Here is a 25,357-nt window from a genome sequence, read left to right as displayed (position 1 = left end):
CTTTAATAACAGTCGAATTATCAAGGTTCAGCCAGCTATCCCTGGCCACCCTCACATCAGCTCACAGCTCTGTTAAGCTACTTCCATTCCTCTACTACTCTGGTTTTATTATTTTCTCACCTAGCTCTAACAATGTGGTCTTGTTGTATCATTTGGCTTATCCCCAGCTTCCAGACCTTTTCCTTTCTCTTGTCTTGTCCAGCATCCCTAGACTCTCCCATCCTCAGTGACGTGAGGTACAGCAGGTCTGACTGTTGCTACGTAGCTCGGGATGTTCCCCTTCTGTTCATGCTCGTGTGTGTGCAGATTTGCTTGTAGGGATGGTGGGTGTATTTACTGACAGTGTGTGAGGCTGTATTTCTATGTGTCTGGCAGAAAGTTAGATGTTCTCTTATGTAAGCGGGTCCTGGCTGCATAAAGCAAGGGTTTAGCTTAGGGATGCTGGCTCAGGTGGAGAGATGGAGACAGATGCTATTTTAGGTATACTGCGCTCCTTACATCTTCCATACGCATGAGCTATTCACTCACATGGGTCTCTTCTAACAGGATGAAAGGACAATAGAAAAGTGGTGCACTGTGGTTGTGTACAAATATCAGCAATTCGTCCTCCTGCTTGTCTACTAAAAATATAGCAAAATAGGAAGTGGGAAAGAAAAGTTTCTTTTATTCATTTGTGAATGTTATTGCAGTGATCTGTGCCGTCACTGAGCTATTTTTGTGCAGTTGGTGGATTATTAAAAGCCATTTGTTAGTAAATAAAAAAATGCAATAAATGCCTAAAGATCAAAATAAAGTCTTGCTTAATGTAAGGACCAATGCAAATTCCAAAATATAAAAATATAAATTTTACATTGATGTAAAACAGAAAAGACAATTGGATCAAATGACTTGAAAGAGAAATTTCACAAAGAGAAAAACCCTGCCAACTCTAAAATAGAGATATTTTTTATAGCTTGGTGATTTTCGACAGCTTAATGCAGACTTCCATTTTTAGCTCTGAAAGGATTCAGATTCGCTCTCTTTGAACCTGCACAGCACCAGGTGACATTTCTACATTGTTCTCTCACAGCTTTGGTAATCTCTCCCTCTCTCTCACACTGTGTTTGTCTGTCCATGTGCCTGTTTCAGAGCATGGCAAAGTCCTGGCTCCTGTCTTGCCTACCCTGCACTGTCCCAACTCAAATCACAGATCAGCATACTTCCAGCAAAGCTTGCTGAACAGGACTGTGGGAAAGCCATGCTCTCTGGTTCTTGGCGGCGCTCTTTTGGTCATCAGCAGCCTGCTGCAGGATCTGTAGTGAACACCAGGGGGATGACGGTGTGTGGAGTCCCCAGTGGTACAGTGGTCCTCGAGGCCCAGTATGACTACAGCTACCGCGGAGCAGACGGACGGCAGGTTTGCATACGGGAAGGTGAACGCTTCATTCTCCTGAAGAAGACGAACGCTGATTGGTGGCAGGTGAGAAAAAAAAAGTTTATTTTCTCTGTCTTTTGCGTCAGTGGACTCATAAATATCATGAAAACGAAAACATGTATAAATAGAGCAACATACTGTAGGTTTCTGAGAAGGATAAATTCATATTTTACTAGAAGCCTTAGAAGATGTTGCAGGGCTAAAAAAAGGATGTCAACACATAAGTGACAAAAACTTCCTTCCTTTACAGTAGAAAGAAACATGTTTACAGAAACAGGTTGGGTCTCTCACTAATATGGTCCTATAGAACACATTTGCATGAAGTTATTTTGTTACAAGTCATTCTTTCAAACTTTAGTAAGCCTTAACATTAGGGTGTCTTGATGCATACTCAATCATCCAGGTAAGTTAATCCCAAAAGGTTGATTCTGTTCATCTGGATGTAACGTTTTCAGTGGGAGAAACATTTCGTCACTCATCCAGGTGACTTCTTCAGTCTCAGCTGACTGCAGGTTTCCCCAAGCCTGTAAACATTAAACATATTTAGCATTAATTAGCATACATGTCTGTCTCTAGTGATGCACCTTAACCGTGAACTGATGCATACACTTTAATGGAAAAGTGTGTGATAGACATGCTGGACCACTGTGTGGATATCATGCATTGCCTGCCTTAAATGTGAAACGGACACGCATGCTTATGTTACAGTACCATCAGGGAGAGATTATATATTTAAATCCAACAAGTCGCTCGTGACCAAGGTGGGTATGAAGGACATTCCAGGCTCCTTTTATGCTAGAAACGATTAAACTAGATGTCTGATAAAATATGACATCCACACAGTGGACCAGTGTTTCAGTTACACTCTTTGCTGTGATATCCTGTGATATTGGATTGAATGACAACACTCTAGCCAATGTTGAAACTTTAGAAACCAGTGGGGGCCATTTTAATGAGTAACATACATTGTGGGCACGGTGTATCTAGAACTGCCTCAAAATAAACTGCCTGTAGGTTAAATTAAATCCTGACTTCTGTCCAAATTGTGAAATTTGTTTAGTTTAAGAAATAGCAATGGCAGGCCTGTCCTATATTATACAACTACAATAGATTTACATGTAAAACGTTGCACCACAGTCTAGCGGCTTTTCTCCTTTTAGCTATTTTGTGCCTGTATGTCTCCTTTCTCCTCCATCTTCCTGTCTGTGACCCAGAAATCAAATCAGTCTTAGTATGCCGTGTTGAAGGATGTCTCCGTTCCTAAAATGAACCCAGAAGAGTGAAGGCCGAGGAGAAAGGAGGCCTGCCAGAGGAGCTATGGCGGAGGATACAACTTTAGTGTTTTTACCTTTTGTGCATAAAAAGATACAGTTGATGATGGACTACAAAATACTGCTCATTTGTATTCATGCTTTAGTTATTTAAGGTGCTTAACTCCAAGATCAAAGTTGTGTCCGTGTGTGTGTTTCTTAAAAAAGGTATGCTTTGTCACATTGGGTTACATTGTGAATTTAAAAGTAGCTCTAAATATTTAAATGGTCATCTGTTGCATAAAATACAGCAGTAGACTGGAACACAACAGTGAGCCGACGATGAATGAACGATGTACACGTGTATTTAACTGACAGCACGATGACTTCAAAGCACAGACGAAAACGCACACTCAACACAGAAAAGCCCCAGCCGGCCACATGATTCAAACCGAGAACCTCCTCTCTATGAGGCAAGAGTACTCACAACTGTAACGCACATCCGGTCACATCAAAGGAAAAAATACTGCACACTAGCTATTCAGATGTAACTCTTACACTGGAAAAACTACTCAGTTAATGTTCACTTTAGCCACTGAGCTCATTAAATGATGTGGGCTGAGAAAAAGGATGCTATTTTTTTAAAAAGGAAGTTGCGGGTATACTCGTTGCATGTGCTTGATGTCAAAATGAGCTGTATCATTAAACATTTCCGCAACCCCTTCAGCCTTCAGCTGTTTGTTGCCGCTTGGTTGGACTAAAAGCATTTATGTAGCAGAAAAGAGAGAAAGCCTTTGGAATTCTGTTTGTTCTCTGACAGGTGCGGAGGATCGGGGCAGCCAGTAAAGCAAAGCCGCTGTATGTTCCTGCCACGTATGTGACGGAGGTACCTATCGCGCCCATGCCCTCTCCTCAGCGGCTGACTGCAACTGCCTCACTGAACACCAACTTTAGGATACTGCCACGAGTGTCATTGTCTCCCAGCGCAACCGGAGCTACAAATAATGAACAGCGCCAAGGTAAAGTGCAAGTTTAAGTATGTCAGAGGCAGTTACTAAAATTACCTGTGGTTGAGGCTTTTTAGTTACAAAGCTGGCTGTGTCGCTTTTGCACTTGACAAATAAGTTTAGAACAAATGTGGAAGTATTCGTTTTTTCATCTTCTCCTGCAGTGAACAAACTCCTCTATCACTCCATGGAAAACCTCAACTCCAACAGTGCCTTCCAAGGTCTGAAAAACAACACCAGCTTGGATAGAGGTCACTTCCCAACTTTGCCCCTTTCTGGATTCACCTTTGCTTCCAACTCACCCACCTCCTCATCAGGCCACCTTATGGTCCCTGGGTCTCAAGCTACTTCCACAGCAGAAACAGCACCTACAAATTCCAGGGTAGTTCCCACAATCACCCGGAGCCAGAGCTCAAACAACCTGCCTGAAAACCTGATGGAGAATCTGTATGATGAGGTGGGCGGTGGCTTCAGCAGTCGCACAAACCACAGGATTCCCAAGAAGTCTTGTAGCCAATGGGACGTAGCAGGAGCTTCAGGCAAGAACAACCATCTGCAGGTAGGTCGAGTCAAAAAAACCCAACAAAAAAGAAAAGGCGAAGGCATTTGCAGCACCGTATTTGCGACTAGTTTGTCTGCTATGATTTCTGTTGTGCCGTATTTTAGGAAGCTCTTTGAAAAATGCACTTTTTTTTACACTTAGTGACAGTTTCATAAATCCTGGCAGCAAAGATGGTAATATCGATAATATAGACAGGGGTGCACATAAGTGGTCCGCAGGTGTGATTCGCTGTCAAAATAAAAGACGCGCACCAGATAAGAAGTTGCAATGCGCATTTGCGTACATAAGATTTTCTGGAGGAGGACAAAAGTTTTTTGAACTCTTAAAGATGTCGAAGAAGCAAGCTCCTTTAAGCAATTACTCTGGTGTTCCTCCACCTCCAAAGAAATGTCAGAAGGAGTCCGAACCGCAAAAGAAGCGCGTATTCTTGGAAAAGTGGTTGCAGTAGGTGAGCTGGCTTCTAACAAATGATGAACGCACAGAGATGTGGTGCAGAATATGCCATGAAAATCCCACTCTAGCGGACAAAAACAGTGCCTTTTATATGTGCGCAAACGCGCGTTGCAACTTCTTATCTGGTGTGCGTCTTTTATTTTGACAGCGAATGCGCACCTGCGGCCCACTTATGTGCACCCATGAATATAGATGTAAACATTAGTTTTTTGCTCTTGTGGTGTTGAAAGGAAATGATTTTTTTCTCTCATCTTTCTGTCACCAAGTTTGACTGTATTAGTATGTATTAGTAGTTTTTGGCCTTTGCTGTAGTTTTGTTTAGATTTATTTGATTGGGGTTTTTTAGACACTTTGGCCCTGTGAGAGTGATACACAGTGGGAACATAGCGACACACAATGGACAAGCACAGGAAAGCAAAGATCACAACCCTGTAATGATATCATAGGTCAGCGGTCCCCAACCTTTTTTGTGCCACGGACCAGTTTATGCCCGACAATATTTTCACGGACCGGCCTTTAAGGTGTCGCAGATAAATACAACAAAATAAAACTAGTACTGGTACCGAAAAAAAAGAAGATTTATTCATAACACACGTGAAAAGACCCAGGAAAACTGAGTTAACGATAAAAACGATAACAAAATAACGCTGAAAACCGATAAAAACCCTGAAAACCATACATTTCACACCTGAGCCTCAACTCTCGCGGCCCGGTACCAAACGACTCACAGACCGGTACCGGTCCGAGGCCCGGGGGTTGGGGACCGCTGTCATAGGTGACATTTGGTACTCATCTACTCAGACTTCTGAACCTCTACTCAAGTTTTTTTAAAATGATGAATGCTTGTTTAAAAAAAATCACGTATTTAACTTTGACAGACATTTAATTTCCACAGCACTGTACGTTTCTGAAAAGCAGTCCACATGACGTTTGTATAAGTTTGCCAAAAAGAAGGTCGAGGCAACAAAACGGATAAATCAAGCACTCTGTCAGCAAACAGTTAAACTTAAAGGCAGCAGTTCTTTAAATCCGATAGCCCACAGCTACCTGTTGGACAGTTTTCACTTATCATCCTCATACTTCTGGATTAAACAGTGAAGGTAAATGATGGAAAACACGGCAGTCAAAATCCATCACATGCAACTCAGATTGAATGAAGTGATGTAATTTTAAACTCCTGTCATTGGCAAAGTCTTTAATCTCATGCAAAGGTCATATCTCCGTTTAATTGGTGATTCTAAATGGGTCATAGGTAAATGTGCGAGCGACTGGTTTTCTGTCTGTCTTGGCCCTGCAACAGGCTGCCAACCTGTCTAGGATGTACCCTGGCTATCCCTGGGATAGGATCCAGCTATTGCTGTGACTAATCAAGTAAAATTGAAATAAATCAAACACAACAATATAAAAGATTAAAAGACAAATTGTAAGATTTATAGCAGCGTCTGCTACATTCTTTCCATCGAAGTTAAAGACAGTTGGATAAAGTGTAGCAAAGGACAGCATCGGCACCTTTAACTTTGACCCCGTGTATGGGGTAATTACTGATGTCTGTACTGTTGGAATTTTTTTTATTTAGCTGAATTCATCTGATAAAATATATGATTTGAATATTAGTAGAAGCAAACAACTACAGGAATACCACAGGACGATAAAAATAGAAAAATCCTAATGCGTCTTTTTTGAATCCCACATAATGATTAAGATCAGCTGCGGCAACGGTGGCTGTTTTTTATTTATATTAGTGTTTGACCTTAATAATCCTCCTAGAGCAGCAATCAAGTTGTGGTGACGCCAGAGCTTCCCAGTGTTACATCAGAAGGTATTACACAAGGCCTTGTTGGTGAGACAAATACTCAAGGTTATTCTTCTGCAAGTGGGAAACTCCCACAGCTTAGCATCCCAACTGTCTGTCCAAATAGACTTTTCCTCCGACTGAACCGTGCTTCCACAAGACACTTGTAACTGTGGGTACATGTGATCTCAGTGGAAATGACAGTCCTCCCTTTTTTGTTTTTTATCTCCAATCTCTCTTCCATCCAGTCTGTCTCCGTGTCTGTTCCTCTCACTCTCTGAGGACCATGTTCTTTCGAGCCTTTAATACCAGTAAGCAGGATTATTGCAGCCACATTCAGGTCATAACTCCCTGTTTATCAACCAGAAAACACTCTCTAACCACACATTCCTGCCAGCCCTTCTTGTAAGTGCTGCCACAGTGATGATGAATTTCAGCTTAATTTATCTTTTTGTCCTGCACGGGCGAGAAATCTATTTAAACAGTATTTTTATGGTAATTTGTTTGAGCCATTAGATATTGCTTCGTTACAAACCACAAGATAATTACTGTGATTGATTGTTGTACATGGTGTTCAAAAGCAATTGGCATTGATATGGTGCCATAATGCTTTCCACATGTATGTAAAGGCTTTCCAGAGAATTGTGGAATGTGCCTGCAAGCCTTTGAAGTGATGCTGACTCATAAGCTGAAACTCACTGTCACATTTAGCCTATATGTGTTCCATGGTGTTATGGTCAGGGCTCAGCAGAGGTCATTTGCATATGTGGAGAAGCAGTGGGTCAGCAGAAGCAACAATAAGAGATTTCGTATGATGCTACACGCTGGAAAAAATTATGCACATGAGATAAAATAAGATCAAAACTTTGTTATGAGATTGTTCGTCAAATACAACTTACCACATGCAATCATGTGGAAAAGAGCGTTTTCACACCACTCTATGCAGTCCCAAGGAAAACTAAGTACGCCCTTTTTCCTTCTATAGGAAATAACAGGGCAAGTAGGAGCTAACTGCTGCTAACCAAATACACTTGATCAGCAAGTGTGAACACCCCTATAAAAAGCAGAACTTCATGGCAATATAATTACAAAACAACTGAAAAATATGGGCGTCTGCAGAAAGGAACATGTTAGCGCAGCTTTGCTTTGCAAACTTGCATCTGATAACCCTACAAGGTTTCTGCATCAGTATACTTTGGAGTGGTGGCCATAATGCACAGTACCACATTTGGTAAAAACTAAAAGCAGCATATCAGCACCAACACTTTATAGCAGGTGTCAAGCATGGCGGTGGAGAGGTGATGATTTGGGTTTATTCTGCAAACATGAATCTGTTTACCAAAATATGCTCGAGTCAAACGTGAGGCACTCTGTCTGACAGCTAAAATGTGGCTGAAATTGGCTCATGCAATAGAAAGATGATCCCAAACACACCAGCAAATCTACAACAACACCGAAAAGGAAAAAGAGCAATAGTCTGAACACCACATACAGTCATGCACAGCTGCATCATCCACTGTCTAGACTTTTGTACCCACAGAAACTCGACCGTTCAAGCAAAGCACGGGTGCACAAATTATACCACGTTCCTACATTTAACTGCATTCATAAATTCACATCTGCAACAATTTCTTTCCCGAAACTTTTCCCAGCCGCAGAAACGAACCATCAAAATTAAAATGTTACACAAATTAGTTGCTGCACCAAGCACATTTTTACAACACGTCAGTCCTTATATATTTAGTACAAGTGCTTACTTATCTTTCATGGTTATGTTATTTTGTGGTAGCGTCATAGCGAGCGACCAACTCTTAAAATTTGTCCACTGAGTATAACTAGAGATGATGACGAGGAGGTGGTGTAAAATAAAGAGAAAGAGAGAAAGAAATGATGCACAAGATTGTCTTATGTTCAAACAGCCCAACAATATACACTACAGGTGATGTCACTGGTGTGACAATTTCACTTTAATAGATAAAAACAATGGTTGCAAAACATATTTATGATTAATAACACTGATAATGGCTCTTTTGGGGTAGGGATAGCTCAGTAGGTAGAGTGGTTGCCCCATGATCCATGAATCCACTGAACGGCTATCTTGAGGTACCCCTGAGCAAGGCACTGTCCCTCCACACTGTTCCCCAGGCGCCCAATGGCCGCCCACTGCTTCACTGAGTGAATGGGTTAAATGCAGAGAGGAATTTCCCCATGGGGCTCAATAAAGTATACTTTCTTTCTTTTGTGCAGTTTATAAATCAAGCAAGTAGGCGACACGAGAGAGAAATCAGTTAGTTCTCTATTAAGTGTCTGATATAATTACTTTTAATTTTAAGGCAAAACAAAATGTCAAAAAGTGTTTTGGGAATATGGGATTGGATTCATGTTGTCTTTATTCTTGATTTTCTTGTTTGAGAATTCATTTACTTGCTGAATACATTTAATGTGCATGTTCAGGCTTCTGCTACAGCACAGGATTACAGTAGTAAAACATGGCTCTGTTTGACTTTGTTAAGAAAGATGTTTTGCTATATCTGCTGAGGTAGACAGAAGTCAGCAGTGGGACAGGAAGCTTCGGGTGACACAAAGGCCCAGTACTGCCCCCTGGAGTAAACTACCATCACGTTGCTCATCATACACATCATGCTCCTTCAGTTAATAACTGAAAGGCAGTGTTATGTAACAGGGATCAACCAGCTTGTAAGTCAATCAGTTTCTGAATTATGCTTCAGCTATATTTGATACAAAAATGATCTTTAGTGCTTCAAATTCATTTAAGTGGATTTATAGATCTCCTTCTCTTGTAACTGCTTCTTTAGTGCTCTCTGCCAGGGTGAGTGCAGATTATTACAATGGCAGGTTATTCTGTAATAAGAGGATTTATTTTTTTTTCTGTTTATTGCTTTATATGGGATTTCAGTCTCTTCTTGTCTCTTCTCTATGGGATTTCTGACTGCCTTTGTTGAAGCCACAACAATCTGCTGTTAGTCGTTTCCAGTCTGTGCACTTATTTTTTATTCATGCGCCATAGTTGAGTTGTTGAGTAAGAATACTTGAGTAACAATTTGGAGTAAAATGCAGACATTTTAGGCATTAAAAGTTGAATAAGGATGCCTCCAAAAGTCAGTTAACTTCATACTAGTCATGGTAAAAAGAAAGCATACCCTCTTTCATTTCTTTAAGTTCTTTTAAAGGTTTTACATACGAAGACATCATGAAAAAAAAAATACATTTTTTTACCAGGTCTTAAAATGAGGTAAATGAAGCCTGAGATGATCAACAACATATGACGTATTGTGCTATGTCATGATTTATAACTAACCCAAAATACAGAAGCAGTGTGTGGGGAAAAAAACCCATGACTCAGTTGCTTGTGGAACCACTTTTAGCAGCAGTAAGTTGAAGTAGTTGTTTTCTGTATGACTTTATCAGTGTCTCACATGATTTGGAGGAATTTCAGCCGTCGCTTCTTTAGGGCATCGCTTCAGTTTGTTGAGGTTTGTGGGCATTCGTTTTTGCACAGCTCTCTTAAGGTCTCACCACAGCATTTTAATCAGGTTGCTCTCTTGACTTTGACATTCTGACATTCTGTTATAATTTGCTGGTGAGCTTGGGGTCATCATCCTGTTGACCCAGTCTCGGTGAACCTTTAGTTGTTGGACAGATGGCCTCACGTTTGACTCAAGCATGCTTTGGTATTCAGAGGCTTTCATGTCATCTCAGCGACTGCAAGGTGTGAAGGTCCTGTGACTTGAAAACAAGACCAAATGACCATGCCTCCACTACTGTGCTGACAGCTGGTATGAGGTGTTTGATTTTTTCTAAATGTGGCACTTATGTGCATTATGACCAGACATCTCCAATTTTTGTTTTGTCTGTTCAAAGGACATTGTTGCAGAGGCTTGTGGTTTTATCAACTGCAATTGCTCACTGAGGCTTGTAGAGTGTGGAGCTTTTGAATTTTTCTCTGAACATTGTATGATCTGACCTTGGGGACAATTTGCTGGGGCGTTCACCAAGATTGTAGCATTGTTTTAACACTCAGCAGAATGCTCCAGACCTTCTTGCCGATGACCACTTAATCAAGTGTGTCTGATTAGCACCACCTATCTGCGACTTATCCTCTTAATTCCTATGAAAACGGGAAGGGTGTGAACACTACTTCTGCATTTTAGTTTAGCTTTTGTTAAAAGAATAATCCCACTCTAATATGTCAGGTTTTGTAGTACATCTGTGGTTGTATTTAGAAAATTTTAGAATATTTTTTGTCCTGATATGTAAAACCTGAGAATTTACCATTTTACCTTGAATGTATGGAATTAATGTTAAATGGTAAAGACTTGTGTAGAAAAACAAGAGTAAACAGTGATTGTATGAATGGGTGAATGAGGCAAGTTGTATAAAGTACTTTGAGTGCTCAGAGTAGAAAGGTGCTACATAGGAACCATTTACACACATGTATTTTTTTCTTACTATTTTATTTTCCATTTGATTAATTTATTTAATTCATGTTTTTATTAATTTGCATTTTAAATTTTTGCATGTTAATCTTTAATTTCATTAGCAGATTTTGGCAGTTTCTGTCTTACATAAAGCATCCTGTGCGATGTGGTACTTGTATATGATCCTCCTGCCAGAAAAACTCAACTACTGTACACGATATGTCTGTGAAAGTTGTGTTTTGGTTTGAGGCAGAGTTCCTCAAGTTCCTTCAACATGTAATATTTATTCCTTTCTGAGTAACTTTTACATTTAAATCTCACATTTTTCCTTCTTATACACTTTTCACTTTGGCTCTCTTTCTCTACTTCCTTCCCTCCTTTTTTTTCTCCTTTCCCTTGTTATTATTTATACATAAAAGGTTCCAACAGAGTCTTATCTCTCCCAGCTGTCCTGGCAGGACTCTCCACTTTATACTGAAAAGCAGACAGAGAAGCGTCAGTCACAGCCAGAGCCACCTAGCCCCGCTCCAGGTGAGCAGCCTCTTCAGATCTTGGGCCTATGGGAGCAGTACTCTGACGCGACCACAGGCAGATGGTACTATGTCAACAGCATTACCAAAGAAAGGTCCTGGAAACCTCCTCGCCGGGCCCGTGGTCAATATACCAACCAGGTAAAATATCCATCTCAACAGGAAATGCTTCAGTGTTCACTCTTCCTCCCTTAATCCAAGTTTTTCCTTTTTTTCCCCAATTGCTTTATTGTGTAACAGTTTCCAGAGTTTAATGAAAGTGTCTTCTCATAAGAGAGACCATAGAAGAGGGTCAGGGTGTACAAATGAAAGAGAATGCTCATTTATATTCTCAAATGGTTTGACTGTATCAGCAGTAAAAGGGACCTTTTCATTAAAAAAAGGCTTGGTTGTCATTTTTTCTTTTTACGTAGACACAGAGCATTGAAGACACGGCGATCACACATCCACAGCAGGAGAGATCGATACTATGCATGTTCTCGCGTTGGCAAAGGGTCACATTGAACTTAAAATGATCTGGTGTTTTCTTGTGATCCAAAAACTTTGCAGAAATCCTTTTCCCCATACACAAGCAGTGGCATTGTCCTGGGTATTTTGAGGGTTTTTTGTTTCTTTTTTTAAATTATAATTTTACATAGGTTCATAGGTTTATTGTTACTTTTGATTTTCTTGCTTAGTACCTTGGTTAGGATTCTGTGAGTTCCATCGCTTGTTTGCTAGTGTTTCCCTGTGGCATGACCCCAGCATGCCCACCACGTTGGTTGTTTCCCTGCTGGTAACACATCACTCATCTACATTCATTTGTGATACGCACATTGCGTGGGTATACAGTACAAAGCCCTTAGTGTCTCAACTAAGTGTTCAGCTACTTCCTGTTTTATTTTGTCACCAAAATAAAACTTACTTCTTGGAAATCACAATTTATTTCTTGTGATTTGCTTTTCGTTTTACTTCCCGTCTCATTATCCTCGATCAGACTCACCTGTTTCTTTTTCCTTCTCCTCGTTAATTCTCTGATTCCTGATTTACCTTGATTTTGTAACTTTGCATTTTTGGGTCTTCTTGCCTCTGTTTCAGATTTTAGTTTTTGGACTTTAATCAACAAAATAAGCAGCTCGCTTCGTGCTGTTGAACTCTGCCTTTAACTTCTTTAACTTCAACATGACAAGCTCTGCAGAAAATTTTGGTTACATTCATGTTTAGTTGTCTCTTCTTGTAGAAATACTGAAAACAGTTTAGTACATGCAGAGTCTCCACAGGTAAATGTGTTTCATACTGAAACTGTGCCAGAAACGCTTTCCAGAACTATGCAGTTTTTTCTGAAAGTGAAATGAGGAATTGCACGTTTAATATTAAGCCGCAGCGACTAACTGGTTAGCTTTGCATAATGTACACGAGAAAACAAGAAGAAGCCAAATGACACTGTGGACCTGACTCTGTCTAAATGTAACAAAGTCCACGCACCTTTTTGTTTGTTCACTTTGTGCAGTAAATTAAAAAGAATGTTTATGAGGATTATTTGCTCAGCTGTTTATTGGCTTATTTTCTGGAAATGTCCTTTGTTGTTTCCCTTTAACCAGTCAAGCATTTAACTTTGCATAAAACAGCATTTGCTGTCAGTTTAATTTTTACATTAAGTAGTTTCAGTTGTGAAATCTTATCCTCAGCACGTTTATTTTGCAAAATATAGCAAAAGATAAATAAATAAATAAATAAAAATTAGAAAATACCATTTGCTACTTGGAGTAGAGAGCAGTCTGACAAAAGGTCCCAACTTTATTACATTTTATTATCATTATTTAAAACTGTGAATGGGTATTTATAATAACATTGGAGGCCAATCTTCTAATATTCATAATAGGTAGTTTAAGTAAGGCCCTTCCTGTTTCATATAATATACTTTTTTGCCCCTTTGGTAGGCCGGTCCAGGACAACCTCAGACGTTACCCAGGGACGCCAGCCATCTGTCACTATCCCTTACTGCAGCAGGAAATGGAACAACGCACAGGGTAAGTATACTGTCCTTCTGAGGAGGCAGTAACATCCAAGTATATTGAAGCCATTTCATTTAAAACCTATTAGCTTAATTTATAGTGACACAACTTTGATGCTTGTAATCCTAGAGTAGGTTTGTGAGTTGAGATGGTGAGCAATGAAGAAAATAAATAAATCATTGGACATGGTCAACAACAATAAACGGTGCTCAGTTGGTACTTCAGGGTTAAAAGTGTGCTAAGAAAATATTCCCCACCCCGTTACACAACCACCGACACCAGTCTGAATCATTGATCCAAGGCTGGATGAGTCACTGCTGATATTTATACTACATTCTGACCTTACTATCTGAATATCACAACAGAAATTAAGACTCATCACACCAGGCAATCTTTTCCAATTCTCTACTGTCCAGATTTGCTGAGCTCATGTAAATTGTTGAGTTTACACAAACTCAGTTTTAGTTTCTTGTTCTTAGCTGACAGGAGTACAGCCTGTTATGGTCTTCTGTTGCTGTAGCAGAAGGGGTTGATTTAAGTTTAGCCAATTTTGCCTTGATGTTTTGCACATCTCCGGCCTGTTCCCAGTTACTCGGCTCCTGTTATTTATAGAAAGCTTCCTGGAAGTCAATTTCTCATCAGTTGCACATGTACATTTTGGATTTGACCATGGACCTCAACTTTGGAATTTGCATGCCCTTATTTAAACATGCAGGTGTATATGTGCGATCGACCAGTGGCCTGTCCAGCACGTACCCTGCCTCTCGGCCTGTGTCAGCAGGGACAGGCTCCAGCCACCCTGCAAATCTGAATTGTTTGAGTGGATGAAAATGGATGGAACCACGGTCTGCCCTACTGACCAGACAGTGGGTCTCAAACTTCAAAAAGGAAATTCAACTTAAAGCTTTGCTGTTTTAATACTGTGGACGTGATCCACTGAGCATCGCAAATGAGCAAGTGACTTCCAGGAAGAAATCCAAAAATAGAGGGAGAGCTGGAAGGTGAGGTGCACAGTGAGACATCTATCCAGGGACAGTCAGCCAAATTTAAATCCTGTATTATTTTATTAATTTAAGTTTTTTTAAAAGCAGAATCACGGAGAATGTGGATTGTATATCATACACACCGCTCTCACCTCTCTCACATGGATATATTATGTTATGCTTCAACCAGAATGCACAAGATCAGCATCGTGCCCCAGATTAAAGCAGGCAGACATGCAGCCATAGGCAGCCCCCAAGGTCATAAAAAGGAGATTATATCTTTCTTGTTGTTTCATTGTTACTGACCAAATCTGTCTGTCTATCTAGATATCCGGCTATCTAGTTAGCTGTCTAACTATTTATTACATGCCCTCTCACACCCTTTCTCTCAAATGATGTGTTTCATTGGGCTCAACTCTGAAGGCAATGACAAGCTAACGCCTCTTGATGTGGCGCAAATGAGCACATGCTATAAGGGCCGCACGGAGACAGACAGAAAAGCGTTTTCAACCCAAAACATTACAAAACAGGACTAAATTTAAACCACTCAGTGAAACTTACCATCTGCCTTAAACCACCTCCTGAACTCACAGATGCCATCACAGTAAAAAACTTTCAGGGCATCATTCATTTCATCTTCATGTTACACACAAGGAGGATTTATAGTGTTCAAATGAGGATGTAACTTTGTTGTCTATAGCAAGGGTTTTTTTTCAGTTTAGGCAACAGATGTCAGTGTCTGAAATTGACATGTTCCCTGGATCTGTGACGACATCTACGTGGTGAAGCAAGGCAAGCAGCCTGATGCAGATTATTAGAGATAAGCATTTTGCATCTAAAGGTTGCGTTGCCTCACTGTTGCGTCAGTGTTTCAAATTTAATGTTGCTCATCAAAAAAATACCCACATGATCAAAGCAGTGATTCCCCCCCCCCCCCTTCAAGTCAGTTTGAGACGCATACTGTTGACCTATATGTGTCACTTTTTATTCTGGGGTACATATACAACCCAACAGGAACTGCACCCGTGACATGTGTCAATGCATACTGCATGCCGCACAGGTTTATCACCCAGGTGTTAAAAGCCACGTGGCCCATATTATTTGTTGGCCCAGATAATTCTAAAAGTCTAGTCTTTTAATTTTTAAAAGCCTTTTTAACACAGCTCATCTGTTAAGGACAGAAGCATTACGTGTATTTTTTTCTTTTTTTTCTCCTAGTACTTTCTAACAACCTTGACAAAAATCTGTAAATGATTAAGATAATTATACACATGACGATTTTCTGAGTCTTGCTTGTAGGGATTTGCTTCTGCGTTGTTTCATGTGAATTCTCTGAGTCAGATGAAATAGTTAATTTGATGACATCACCCTGGGAATTTTGAAAATCCCAGGGTGATGTTTCAGGGTGATGATGGTCGTTTCACTGCTTCATTTTGCAGATACACTCTTTTGCTGTGTCTTTGCAGGTTGCACAAAACATTTTATGAAATATGATGAATTACTATTGACAGAAACTAGCAGTTACCAAAGTTTTCAGAAGGCAGACCTCAAACATCTCCTCAACAGCACTATCTGTCATGTCACAGATGTCAGATGTGGTCTTGTAAATGTAGTACAGATTACTGAACATTACTGAACATTAATTAAACATTTAGGGTGGTGGATGTCCAGCTACGTCTCTGTGTTTGTTTGTTTGCTTCTGGTTGCGTTTGTAATGCCATGAGTCGCTATGCGAGAAACTGTTTTTTGTAATTACAGTGTTGCATACTTTGACTTCAGTGTTTGCTTGTTCGTTACTTTCCACATAACCTCAACATGTGGTTTTACACCTGTGTCTGTTTGGGTTGAGGAACATCACGTATCACTTGGGTTATCATGGCAGGCAGTTTATTTGGTTATTGTGAGAATAAATATACTAAGATCAGACTTTCAACAGTTCCACTTACTGTTTTTAATTTCTTATTACTTTGTAAAATGTTTAAACTACTGGCAGACTCATACTATAAAGCTATAAGTCCAAATATGCAGAACTAACAAGAAACCACAGAACTGTGAACTTCTTTACTCTTTGTACTTTTTCATATATAATGGAGAGTTGTTACACATGGTTTTTGCTTCTTGCTGAAAAAGCCACACTCTGATCTTGCAAACAAAAACTGTTGGGCAGCTGTATTTGTGTCAAAGTTAGCAAAGTCCTGGTATGAATATTGAGCTGAGAACACACCTTCCTGTCTGAGCTGTTATAAACGAGGCTGGCTGTATCGCCTGATAAAGCTAGCTTCCCTCTAGAATGGGGAAGTAGTCATGAGCTGAGGCACAAGGGACAGATGAATGGTTTTCACATTTTTACACTCAGGCGAAAGAGCGTCACGGTATGAAAGGACAGAACGCTGAGAGCTTTAACTCGACAGATAAGACACAGAAACACGAGCTGGCCCGGACGGTACAGCTGGATACAGTCATCCAGTCAGAATGAGCACCTACGCTGTGAGTTAACTTTTCTGTATGTTCTACATTCTACTGTTGGAGCTTTGGCAGCTCATGTGAAGTTACACAATTGTCGATTGTGGCGATATCACTTAGTCATATTATCCTAATGAGAGGTGATGGTTCTGATTTTGTTATACTCACAAAAAGCACATTTGACTGTGTTTTTTTGGGTCGGTGTGAACCCCGTTCAGTATCTAGGAGCCTTTGTGTCTGAGTCAAATGAGTGCTACACAATTAACGTGTAACTCTTACTGAGTAATATCTGCCTCTTATTAACGTAAAATGAACAGGGACACGTGTGCCTGTAAATACGTCTGAGCAGCGATAGTAAAAAAGCATTTATGTGTTTTATCTGGCAGGATGTGAGCAGGGCAGAGGAAAATAGTTTGAGTGTGGTTAGATGAGTGTTGCCCTGGGTTCATTTGTACATTTAACTGAACGATCGTATCGGTATCCTGTTTTTTAACATGGATGTGATATTTGCCCAAACTGCTGCTTGCGTCTCTTCAAAAGTGACAAGTACAGTTTTCTCAGTTTTTACATTTTTGTTATTAATTCTTAATTTGATCATTCTCTGCAGAAAATAAAATGGGCTGTTATTTTATTTGAAATTAAATATATATGTATACATATGGTAACTATACTAATCCGCCGTTGTCTTCTTGCCTCCCTCTATCTCGCTCCTTTCTCTCCTTGTGTTTCTCGTTAGCTGTCACCGGATTTCCTCTTTGGGAGCCACCAGAGGAATGCTGACAATGGCTGGCAGATGAAACAGGTAAAACTTCTCTCTACCTGCTGCACTCACCAGAGGGTATCTAATGCATTTCACCTTGACTTTCACATTATAAAACAAGTCAAAGACTAAAGCGCCCTTTACTTGCTTTACATACTCTCCCTGCACAACAGGATGCATTTGGTTAACAAAATGGGACATCATAGAACTTTTGGTGACTTTGTCTCCCATCTCGACTTTGTCACTTTGTGAGATAAAATCCTGCTTCATGGTTTGCGTGCATACAGCATCTGCTTGGCCTGACTCTTCGTCTTTAGAAGAAACCTTTAGATGACAGCCCTCCCTTGCCTTGTACTTTTCCTTTGCAGGCCCGACTGTTAACATATTCCTGAGCATTTTGTCAGCGTTTTAAGGGCTTTTGGTGGAGGGTGTTTTCCTCATGAAAATCAATGAACTCAAGTCATTAGATTTGCAAAAAGTGCATCTGAGCTGTATTACTGTAGAATATATTAAAGTTATTGCCAGCTATGCTCTTTAGATTCTCAGAGATCAGCATTTATGCATATTAAGGTGGCGAAATAGCAATTCATGGTGTAAAAAGAAAAGCTGTTACCCAAGCAGGTCTTACTGCAACATGTTGCATCACAGTGGGGTGTGGGTGCACTTGGTTTAAAGCCCTTTTAAAGGCCTACTCTTAGCAAAGGAGCAGATTTGGCTCTTAGTGCTAATCCTCCACATGAGGAGATGGCAAACATTAGGAGGGATATTTAGTCTGATTGTTGGAACTAGGTTACATGGATTGGGAAGTAAACTCAATTGTGGCTTTTGCTGCATGAAAAGTTAAAGTAGTGTGAATTTGTGCATCCGTTGTTTTTGTAGACACAAGGGATTGTAAGCCTCAGCAGTTTGTCTGTTAAGTGCAGAGGCACGTATTGTGCCTCGTTGTGTCTCTGGCAAACTCATTTGTCCCCATCTGTGTAAAAAGTTCAGTGTGGATGCTCATTGTGTTGGAGTGCTGTGTAAATATAGAAATGTGTATGTGACACTGTTGTGCAAGTAGAACTACTGCTACGTTGTTCTTCCTCAGTTGATTAAACTATATACAACTTAATTCTGACCTCAACCTAACACAACAGAGAGAACTGAGAGTCAAAGGCTAAACCTCTCAGAGAGCTGATGCAGGGATACATCCGTATAATTTGCTGCTGCAGAGTGAGGTGAAGGATATGCAAATGGACAAATGATAGCAATAAAATATCTATTTTACATCTTTTTATAGACTTTTATGCATGTCTGTCAGAGAAAAGTACAAAGATCAGAATCGTTATCTTGACAAAATATATTTGTCAACAAGGCCACTGTGGGCGCCAGCCCAGCTCACAGGTTGAATGGGTTAAATGCAGCCGTGTGACCCTAACCTGACACCCGTTGCTGCATGTCTGTCAAACTCTTTATTTCTGTCCCTGCATTTCTGTCTGTTCTTCACTGTGCTTCAAATAAAAGCGAAAAAGCCCCCCATAAAACAAGCCCACTGCAGCAAAATCACAAGAATTTACTTGAATTACTACTTTCAGTGTCAGTATGGTTAAACTTTAAAGGTGAAGACCCAATAAAGAGATATCTTTATCATAGCACCTATGAACAGTGAAGATCAGAAGTGTGATGAAGCAGGCTGACTGATTGCGACTCCAGGCTTTGTGTGGCTGATGTTTTTCCTGTTTTATTTAAACTACTAAGCATTAATAAAGAGTCATAGTTAACCTTTGAAAAGCCCTTCAGGGCCTTTGTACTATTGTACTGTGGTTGCACATTCAGTTATTCATAACTACACAAGTATATCAGCTCTCAGAGGCTTTAAATACACCATTTACAGATGTGAAAAAAATAAAATAATAGCTCAGCAAATTGCTCTTTCCTTTGGTTGTATGTTCCACCCTTTCACAACTCTCCTGAACATTTGACCTTGAAGAGCATGCAGCGTGCCGCCTCCTCTGACACCCTGAGCACGATGGCATTTAATGACACCAGAACCCAGTGCCATGATTCTGCACCCCTGCATGATGTCAAGCAGCAACTCAACCACTCCCAGTCCATGATCCTGCCCGACAACAAGGTATTCGCCTCCCGAGCACACGCTCCACACAAGCTCATAAAGTGTTTTGACAGAGAGAAAGAGGAAATGGCGATACCCGTCAACAAATAGTTATCACACAAAACATATGCACTTACACAAACGGACAGCTGAGCAGATGACCACTGCTTCCTGTTTTTCAGCTGGTCCAGCAGTGCAGAGATTACTCCCGCAATGTGACCAACATCGTTGTGGAGCCTCCGTCTCCTGCAAGCTCGCCGGACAGTGATGGCTGCACACCGGTGAGAAAACTCCACCTGTTAATTTAAAGCTGAAGTGACAGCATATTTCCATATATATATTTATATATTTTTAAGGACTTGGAGAACGTGCTACTAGCTGCTTCTCTCAGTGCAGCAAACGCTGAAGTTTTGGCTTTCACAGGACAACGAGGCTGTAAAAAATCCAGCGCTGTCAGCCAAATAATTCTTCCTAAAGCGTAAAACTGCAATGCTTATTTTCTAATAATAACAGGTTGATTTTTTAAAAAGTGGTTCTCCATAACGCATTCCTTTGTGTGCCTTAATGACAATCAACCTCTTCTTTTACTGCATGTGAGGTAGCTGGAGGTTATCCCAGCCATCATAGTGTGAGGGGTGGGGTGCACCCTGTACACATCACCAGGGTGAATGTGCTCTTATTTGCAGGTGTTCTGTGGTTTGCTAACATTTTTCTGATAAAACAGAACAATTCAAATTTTTGAGTATTATTTTTTTTCCTACCACAGTTCATTTGCAGAAGAAGTTTAGGTTTGTAGGTCATCACTGCTTTTATACGCATACCATATTCAACACTTATGAGCCTTAAGTTCATCAATACCAGTAAATTTGTTCTTTTACCTTAAACGGGGCCATACCGCAGTGGGAGATTTTAAAGCATTTCCCCTCCTCCTATTTCTTGAATGATGCAACAGCCAAGTTTAATGCGTTTGCAAAGGATGCTGTAATATTACACAGAGGAAAATCCTGCTGTGGTGCTGTAATGTTAAAATTCAACTTGCCCTCACACACTTCTTTGTGCTCTTTTTTTTATTTACTCCACTCCTGCTTTTTCTGAGCAATGCTGCCAACGTGACACTGTAAATATCACTGAATACTGCAGATATTAATGTGCTTTTAAACCCTTTTAATGTGTTTCTAGGAGCTGGAGAAAGCGGGCTTGCTGAACAAGACAAAAATTGCAGAAGGTGGCCGAAAACTGAGGTGAGGCAACTCTTAGAGAAGATGAAAAAAGAGGTTTTTTTGATTAATTCAGCAAGTATGATTTTGCTAAGTGAATCCCAGCTTATGAGTACATGCATTCTTGTTGGGTTGCAGGAAAAATTGGAGCCCTTCCTGGGTGGTGTTAGTGGGGAACAGTTTGGTTTTCTTCAAGGACCCCAAATCACAGACACCTTCTAGTTGGGTAAGAGCACAGACAGACTCTTTAATTAAGGATTTTAGAAAATTAATACTATTATTAGTTATTGTTTCATAAGAACGCATATGCTCTATTCCTGGGGGTTAAAAAGCTTGTATAACTAGATGAACAAGATATTATAAAGGGGAGATTTTTTGGTGCCTTGGTATATTTTTTTATGTCCCTAGCCCACCAAAAAGAAGGCCTTTTATTGCTTGTCTAAACCTGGCTTGAGTGCCTGGATGTGGATTTGTTCATGGCATTGTTTGGTGATTCATTCGTTCTTTTTACCATTATTCCTTTCTACAAGCACCGGTGGTTTAGGGAACACCAGGAACACTCCTACTATTGATTTTTCCCAGTTATCCAACACTTATGAATATTTTTTCTGTTTTCTTTAGATGCCAGGATTTTTAAGCCTCCACAGTTGCCATTAGTTTTGGTTTTTCTCATGTTCATCCCATTCTTGTAAAAGCCTGCTCTTTCTAACAGTCATTGGTAGTTGTAGCCTCCTGTGTTAAAGAGCAGTTTTTAATATTTCTGTTCACTATGCTGTTAAAGTTAAAGAGGTCATGCAGACCAGTTACAGGTGTTATATGTGAAGGTTGGTCAGAATGTGACAAAGTAGGGCAATAAAGGCTGCACAACAAAATCCAATTTTTAGAAACAAAAAGTGGTCAATTCAGGCAACTGAGTCGTGAGAGTAAAAGAAAAATGTGTTTCTTATACGCAGAAACCGGGAAACAGTCGTCCTGAGAGCAGTGTGGATTTAAGAGGAGCAAAACTGCACTGGGCCAACGAGCTGTCCAGCAAAAAGAACGTCTTCAAGGTAAGAAACAAAACCCCCAAAAAGTGAAATAAAGATTGCAAAACCTGCAAGAAACTTTGACAGACCTGTGGTTTCATCCTCTTAAAATCTTTCTCAAGAAATTTTTTTTGTCTGTGATCCTGGAAACGAAACACGTCGGTTTCCTTAGCAAAATGTTCCTTTGCGCTGATACACTGGGAATGTACACTGGGGCTATTCTGTCAGCAGTGAGGGAAGCGAGAATGGGAAATTTTTGTTTCGCCAGCTCGGTGACCCATTCTGACGAAGAGGAAGCAGTAAAAATATTTTTAAAGAGAAATCTGATAAACTGATGAGCTAATTATAACATTACGGTCAAGCTACTACAACACGTCCAAATAATTAACTTACATGTCAACTTTTGTTAAAGTGGATTCACACAGATGGGTGGGAAAGCCAGTGGAGAGTGGGACAGTGCGTCTGGAGTTAACATGGGTCAAGTGTTTTGTTTTGTTTTGTTAGTTGAGGACTGTGACAGGCAACGAGTTTCTTCTGCAGTCAGAGACGGACTCGCTGATCAGAGAGTGGTACAGCACCATCCAGAATGTCATCGACAGGCTGGTGAGAAACACACTCACTCACAGACACACACAGCTGGACAACACAACCCTGTGGGTTTAAATATTACTGTCAGTATGTCTGTCGTTTGCCTTTAGCTACATTATGCAGGCTGTCGCTCACTTTGCTCGTACATTTGGAAAGTTTTACCTGTAAAACTCTGTAAAAGGTTTTAAATAACCTCCTGTGTTTTTTACTTTATTAAACTATGGTGTTGTTTTTGTGTTATGCTGTTTAATAAACCCTCTGTCTCATATGAGGACATCAAGGTTTTTAAAGGAAAAAAAACCCTGTTGTTCAAAGATGATGATTAGTTTTTAAACTTTTAAATAGGAGAAATTGAAAATGTATCCCAAGAAAGAAGTCATGTCTGAAGAGGTTAAATACTTCTGTTCCATTTCTAAATGTTGGTATTTTATGACTTACGTAAAGCACTTAAAAATAATCTTTGTCTTGTAGAAAAGCTTTACTGCGGGAAGTTCTGCAAAAAATTTTTTTTTTTAATGATTCATGTGTGCTAACATAGTTGTTTCCTTTGAACGATGACTGACTTTCCATTCTGCGTTTAGTAAAATCATCTGTTCTATTTTTGTCAGTGCGTAAATATTTTGCCGTGAGCTTTCTAAAACCTACTTAAGTGGGCTAATACATGTATGTGCAATGTTCCCTCTAATTTTCCATGTGTCTGAGCGAACACACAAACTCCCTGAGCGATCCCTTGGACCACTGTGAGCGACATCAGACGTGTGCACTGTGGTCACGCCAGCATCGAATCCATCCAAGTTACATGGTTTATTAAGATAATCAAATTACAGCATTTACATTTATGTTAGACTACTTTTAATTAACTGCTTTAGCCCACTACAATGAAAATTTAAAAAATAAAATCTTGTTCATGACCTGTGTAGTATGTTAACACTATTGGAAGTAAAAATAACTTGAACTCCAAATTTGAAAACACAACTTTCTTTTTTTATCTTTATAAAGCTCTGACTTGTATTATGAGTCTGTGGTCTGGGAGAGAGTCTGTAACTCTCTGACTGCAAAATACAGTATATAATGACCAATGTTGGGCAATTATTTATATAGTTACTTCTTCAAAAAAGTAACTGAGTTTTGCAAACAACAAAGTTTTTTGCAGCTGTTTACCTAAAAATGCAGCCAAGGCGGTTTTTTAAATAAACATTTCAAACTATTTACAGAACAATCAGCTGTTCTGCATCAAATTTGATGCCACACAAATTATTTGTGCCACTCCAAAAAATAATTTCTGTCCACTATGAGATAAAGGAGAACAACAGCCTGATACCTGCAGGCCTGACAACAGGAGATGTATCACTGCTGTAACACCTGTAACATTCAGCAGTCGCCTCATTGTTCTGACACACACAACAAAACTATTGACTACACTACACACTAACTACACAAGATTTGCGTAAAACGTCACAAATCTCTCACATCTCAAAACACGCCGTTACTCCTAAAACTTCCCCCCTTCCTAAACAACTAAAGGCCATGTTGCCTTATCATTTTTTGATTGGTCAACGTGGTACATTTTTCCACCAGTAGGAAAGGGTGGGGAGTGTTTTGGTTTCGTCTTTGCTCACAGGTGGAGAGCGCTTTCCTTGTAAAACGCAGTTTTTACCGTTTCTTCCCGCAGTAAATATAAACAACGATAGTATTCAGGAAGAAAACCAAACATTGCAAATATTTTTATCATAACTCTGGTTTTACGTGGCCTGTCAACACAGTTTAAAAACTGGTATAAAGTCCACACTTTTTCCGTCAATTGTTCCGTCTGTCCTGCTCACATCTCCAATGGTTGTACACGTTGTCATTAACGTGGCTTCACTCCACATCAGCCGCTTTGCTAGCTAAAACACCGGTGTCGGCACATAAGGACGCTGTCATAGCCTGTCGACGACGTTGATTAGCTGCGTATATACCAATGTGAATCGCATCATTGGCTGGACTATGGTATAAGGTGGCATCGTTGTAATCCCATACGGGAGCAGCCAGTCACTCACTGACTAACACTGCAAAACAGAATTGTTAAAGTATTGATTTTAATTTCAATTCAGGTTAGATTTTTTTTTCTGTGCGCAGAGACCGTGCCAGCAGTGCGCAATTGCGCCCGCGCGCAGCTTAGAGGGAACATTGCACGTGCATCTCTATAATGTCATTAACGCACTGCTCCCTCTGGCTGCCTTTCAGGACCGTGAGAATCCGTTAGACAATGTCCTTCTGTACTCTCTGAGGAGGGCGGGCAGCGTGGAGATGCTGGACCAAAGCGGTGACGAGGACGACAGGCGACCATCTCGTAAGCCATCCTCCACTCCACTTTAATCACGTCCTCTCTCTCCATCATCATCATCACTGTTTTTTCTAAACTTCCACACAGGCTTCTTGCATCCCTCCATCCTGTCTTCCATCCTCTCCTCTATCCAGCCCACTTACATTTTCACCCATCCTCCCTGGCAGATAATCCCCTCGTCCGTCCTCTCCCACCTCCGCCGTCGGCCCGCCCTCCCGCTTTTCATTCTCACCACCATCCCCTCTCATCTGCTTTCCTGCCCCACAGCCGAATGCCCCACACTGACCTCCTCGTCTTCCTTCTCTTTCCCTTCCTCCTCCTCCTGCTTCCTTCCTTCTGCAGTCCCTCGCTCGACGTCCAATCTGGAAAACACAGAGAGGAAAAGAGTGAAGACGCGGCTGAAGAAGCTGATCCTAAAGAGACCTCCTCTACAGGCCCTGCAGGAGAAAGGGCTCATTAAAG

At 40.4% G+C, this 25,357-nt stretch overlaps 1 protein-coding gene and 1 long non-coding RNA gene across 6 annotated transcripts in view; one reads left to right on the top strand and one right to left on the bottom strand.

Moving 5' to 3' along the window:
* arhgap9 (Rho GTPase activating protein 9) overlaps positions 1 to 25,357 on the top strand; it is a 44,263-nt gene that overhangs the window by 11,104 nt on the left and 7,802 nt on the right. For 3 of the 4 annotated variants that reach the window (XM_084929492.1, XM_084929493.1, XM_084929495.1), the window contains 14 exons: positions 1,129 to 1,459; positions 3,485 to 3,683; positions 3,836 to 4,230; positions 11,337 to 11,588; positions 13,367 to 13,456; positions 17,624 to 17,689; positions 19,617 to 19,760; positions 19,922 to 20,020; positions 20,919 to 20,980; positions 21,095 to 21,182; positions 21,910 to 22,005; positions 22,486 to 22,584; positions 24,796 to 24,901; positions 25,238 to 25,357. In XM_084929492.1, coding sequence (XP_084785618.1) covers positions 1,238 to 1,459; positions 3,485 to 3,683; positions 3,836 to 4,230; positions 11,337 to 11,588; positions 13,367 to 13,456; positions 17,624 to 17,689; positions 19,617 to 19,760; positions 19,922 to 20,020; positions 20,919 to 20,980; positions 21,095 to 21,182; positions 21,910 to 22,005; positions 22,486 to 22,584; positions 24,796 to 24,901; positions 25,238 to 25,357 — 2,038 coding nt within the window. In that variant the 5' untranslated portion in view covers positions 1,129 to 1,237. The remainder of the gene's footprint in view (positions 1 to 1,128; positions 1,460 to 3,484; positions 3,684 to 3,835; positions 4,231 to 11,336; positions 11,589 to 13,366; positions 13,457 to 17,623; positions 17,690 to 19,616; positions 19,761 to 19,921; positions 20,021 to 20,918; positions 20,981 to 21,094; positions 21,183 to 21,909; positions 22,006 to 22,485; positions 22,585 to 24,795; positions 24,902 to 25,237) is intronic. The other variant, XM_084929494.1, reaches the window with a different exon arrangement.
* On the bottom strand, positions 1,454 to 25,260 carry LOC146387692 (uncharacterized). Of its 2 annotated transcripts, none has more exons than XR_014800311.1 (2): positions 25,182 to 25,260; positions 1,454 to 1,938 (listed from the first exon to the last, which is right to left on the bottom strand). It is a non-coding gene; the product is annotated as an uncharacterized LOC146387692 (long non-coding RNA). The 2 variants fall into 2 exon arrangements; XR_014800310.1 differs by lacking the exon at positions 25,182 to 25,260 and adding an exon at positions 19,877 to 19,967.

This window comes from Perissodus microlepis, chromosome 5 (genome assembly GCF_051167445.1).
Source record: "Perissodus microlepis isolate ML-2025 ecotype Zambia chromosome 5, ASM5116744v1, whole genome shotgun sequence".
NCBI classification, from domain to species: domain Eukaryota; kingdom Metazoa; phylum Chordata; class Actinopteri; order Cichliformes; family Cichlidae; genus Perissodus; species Perissodus microlepis.
The sequence above is the reverse complement of the archived record's forward strand: the minus strand, read 5'-3'. Positions and strand labels throughout refer to the sequence as shown.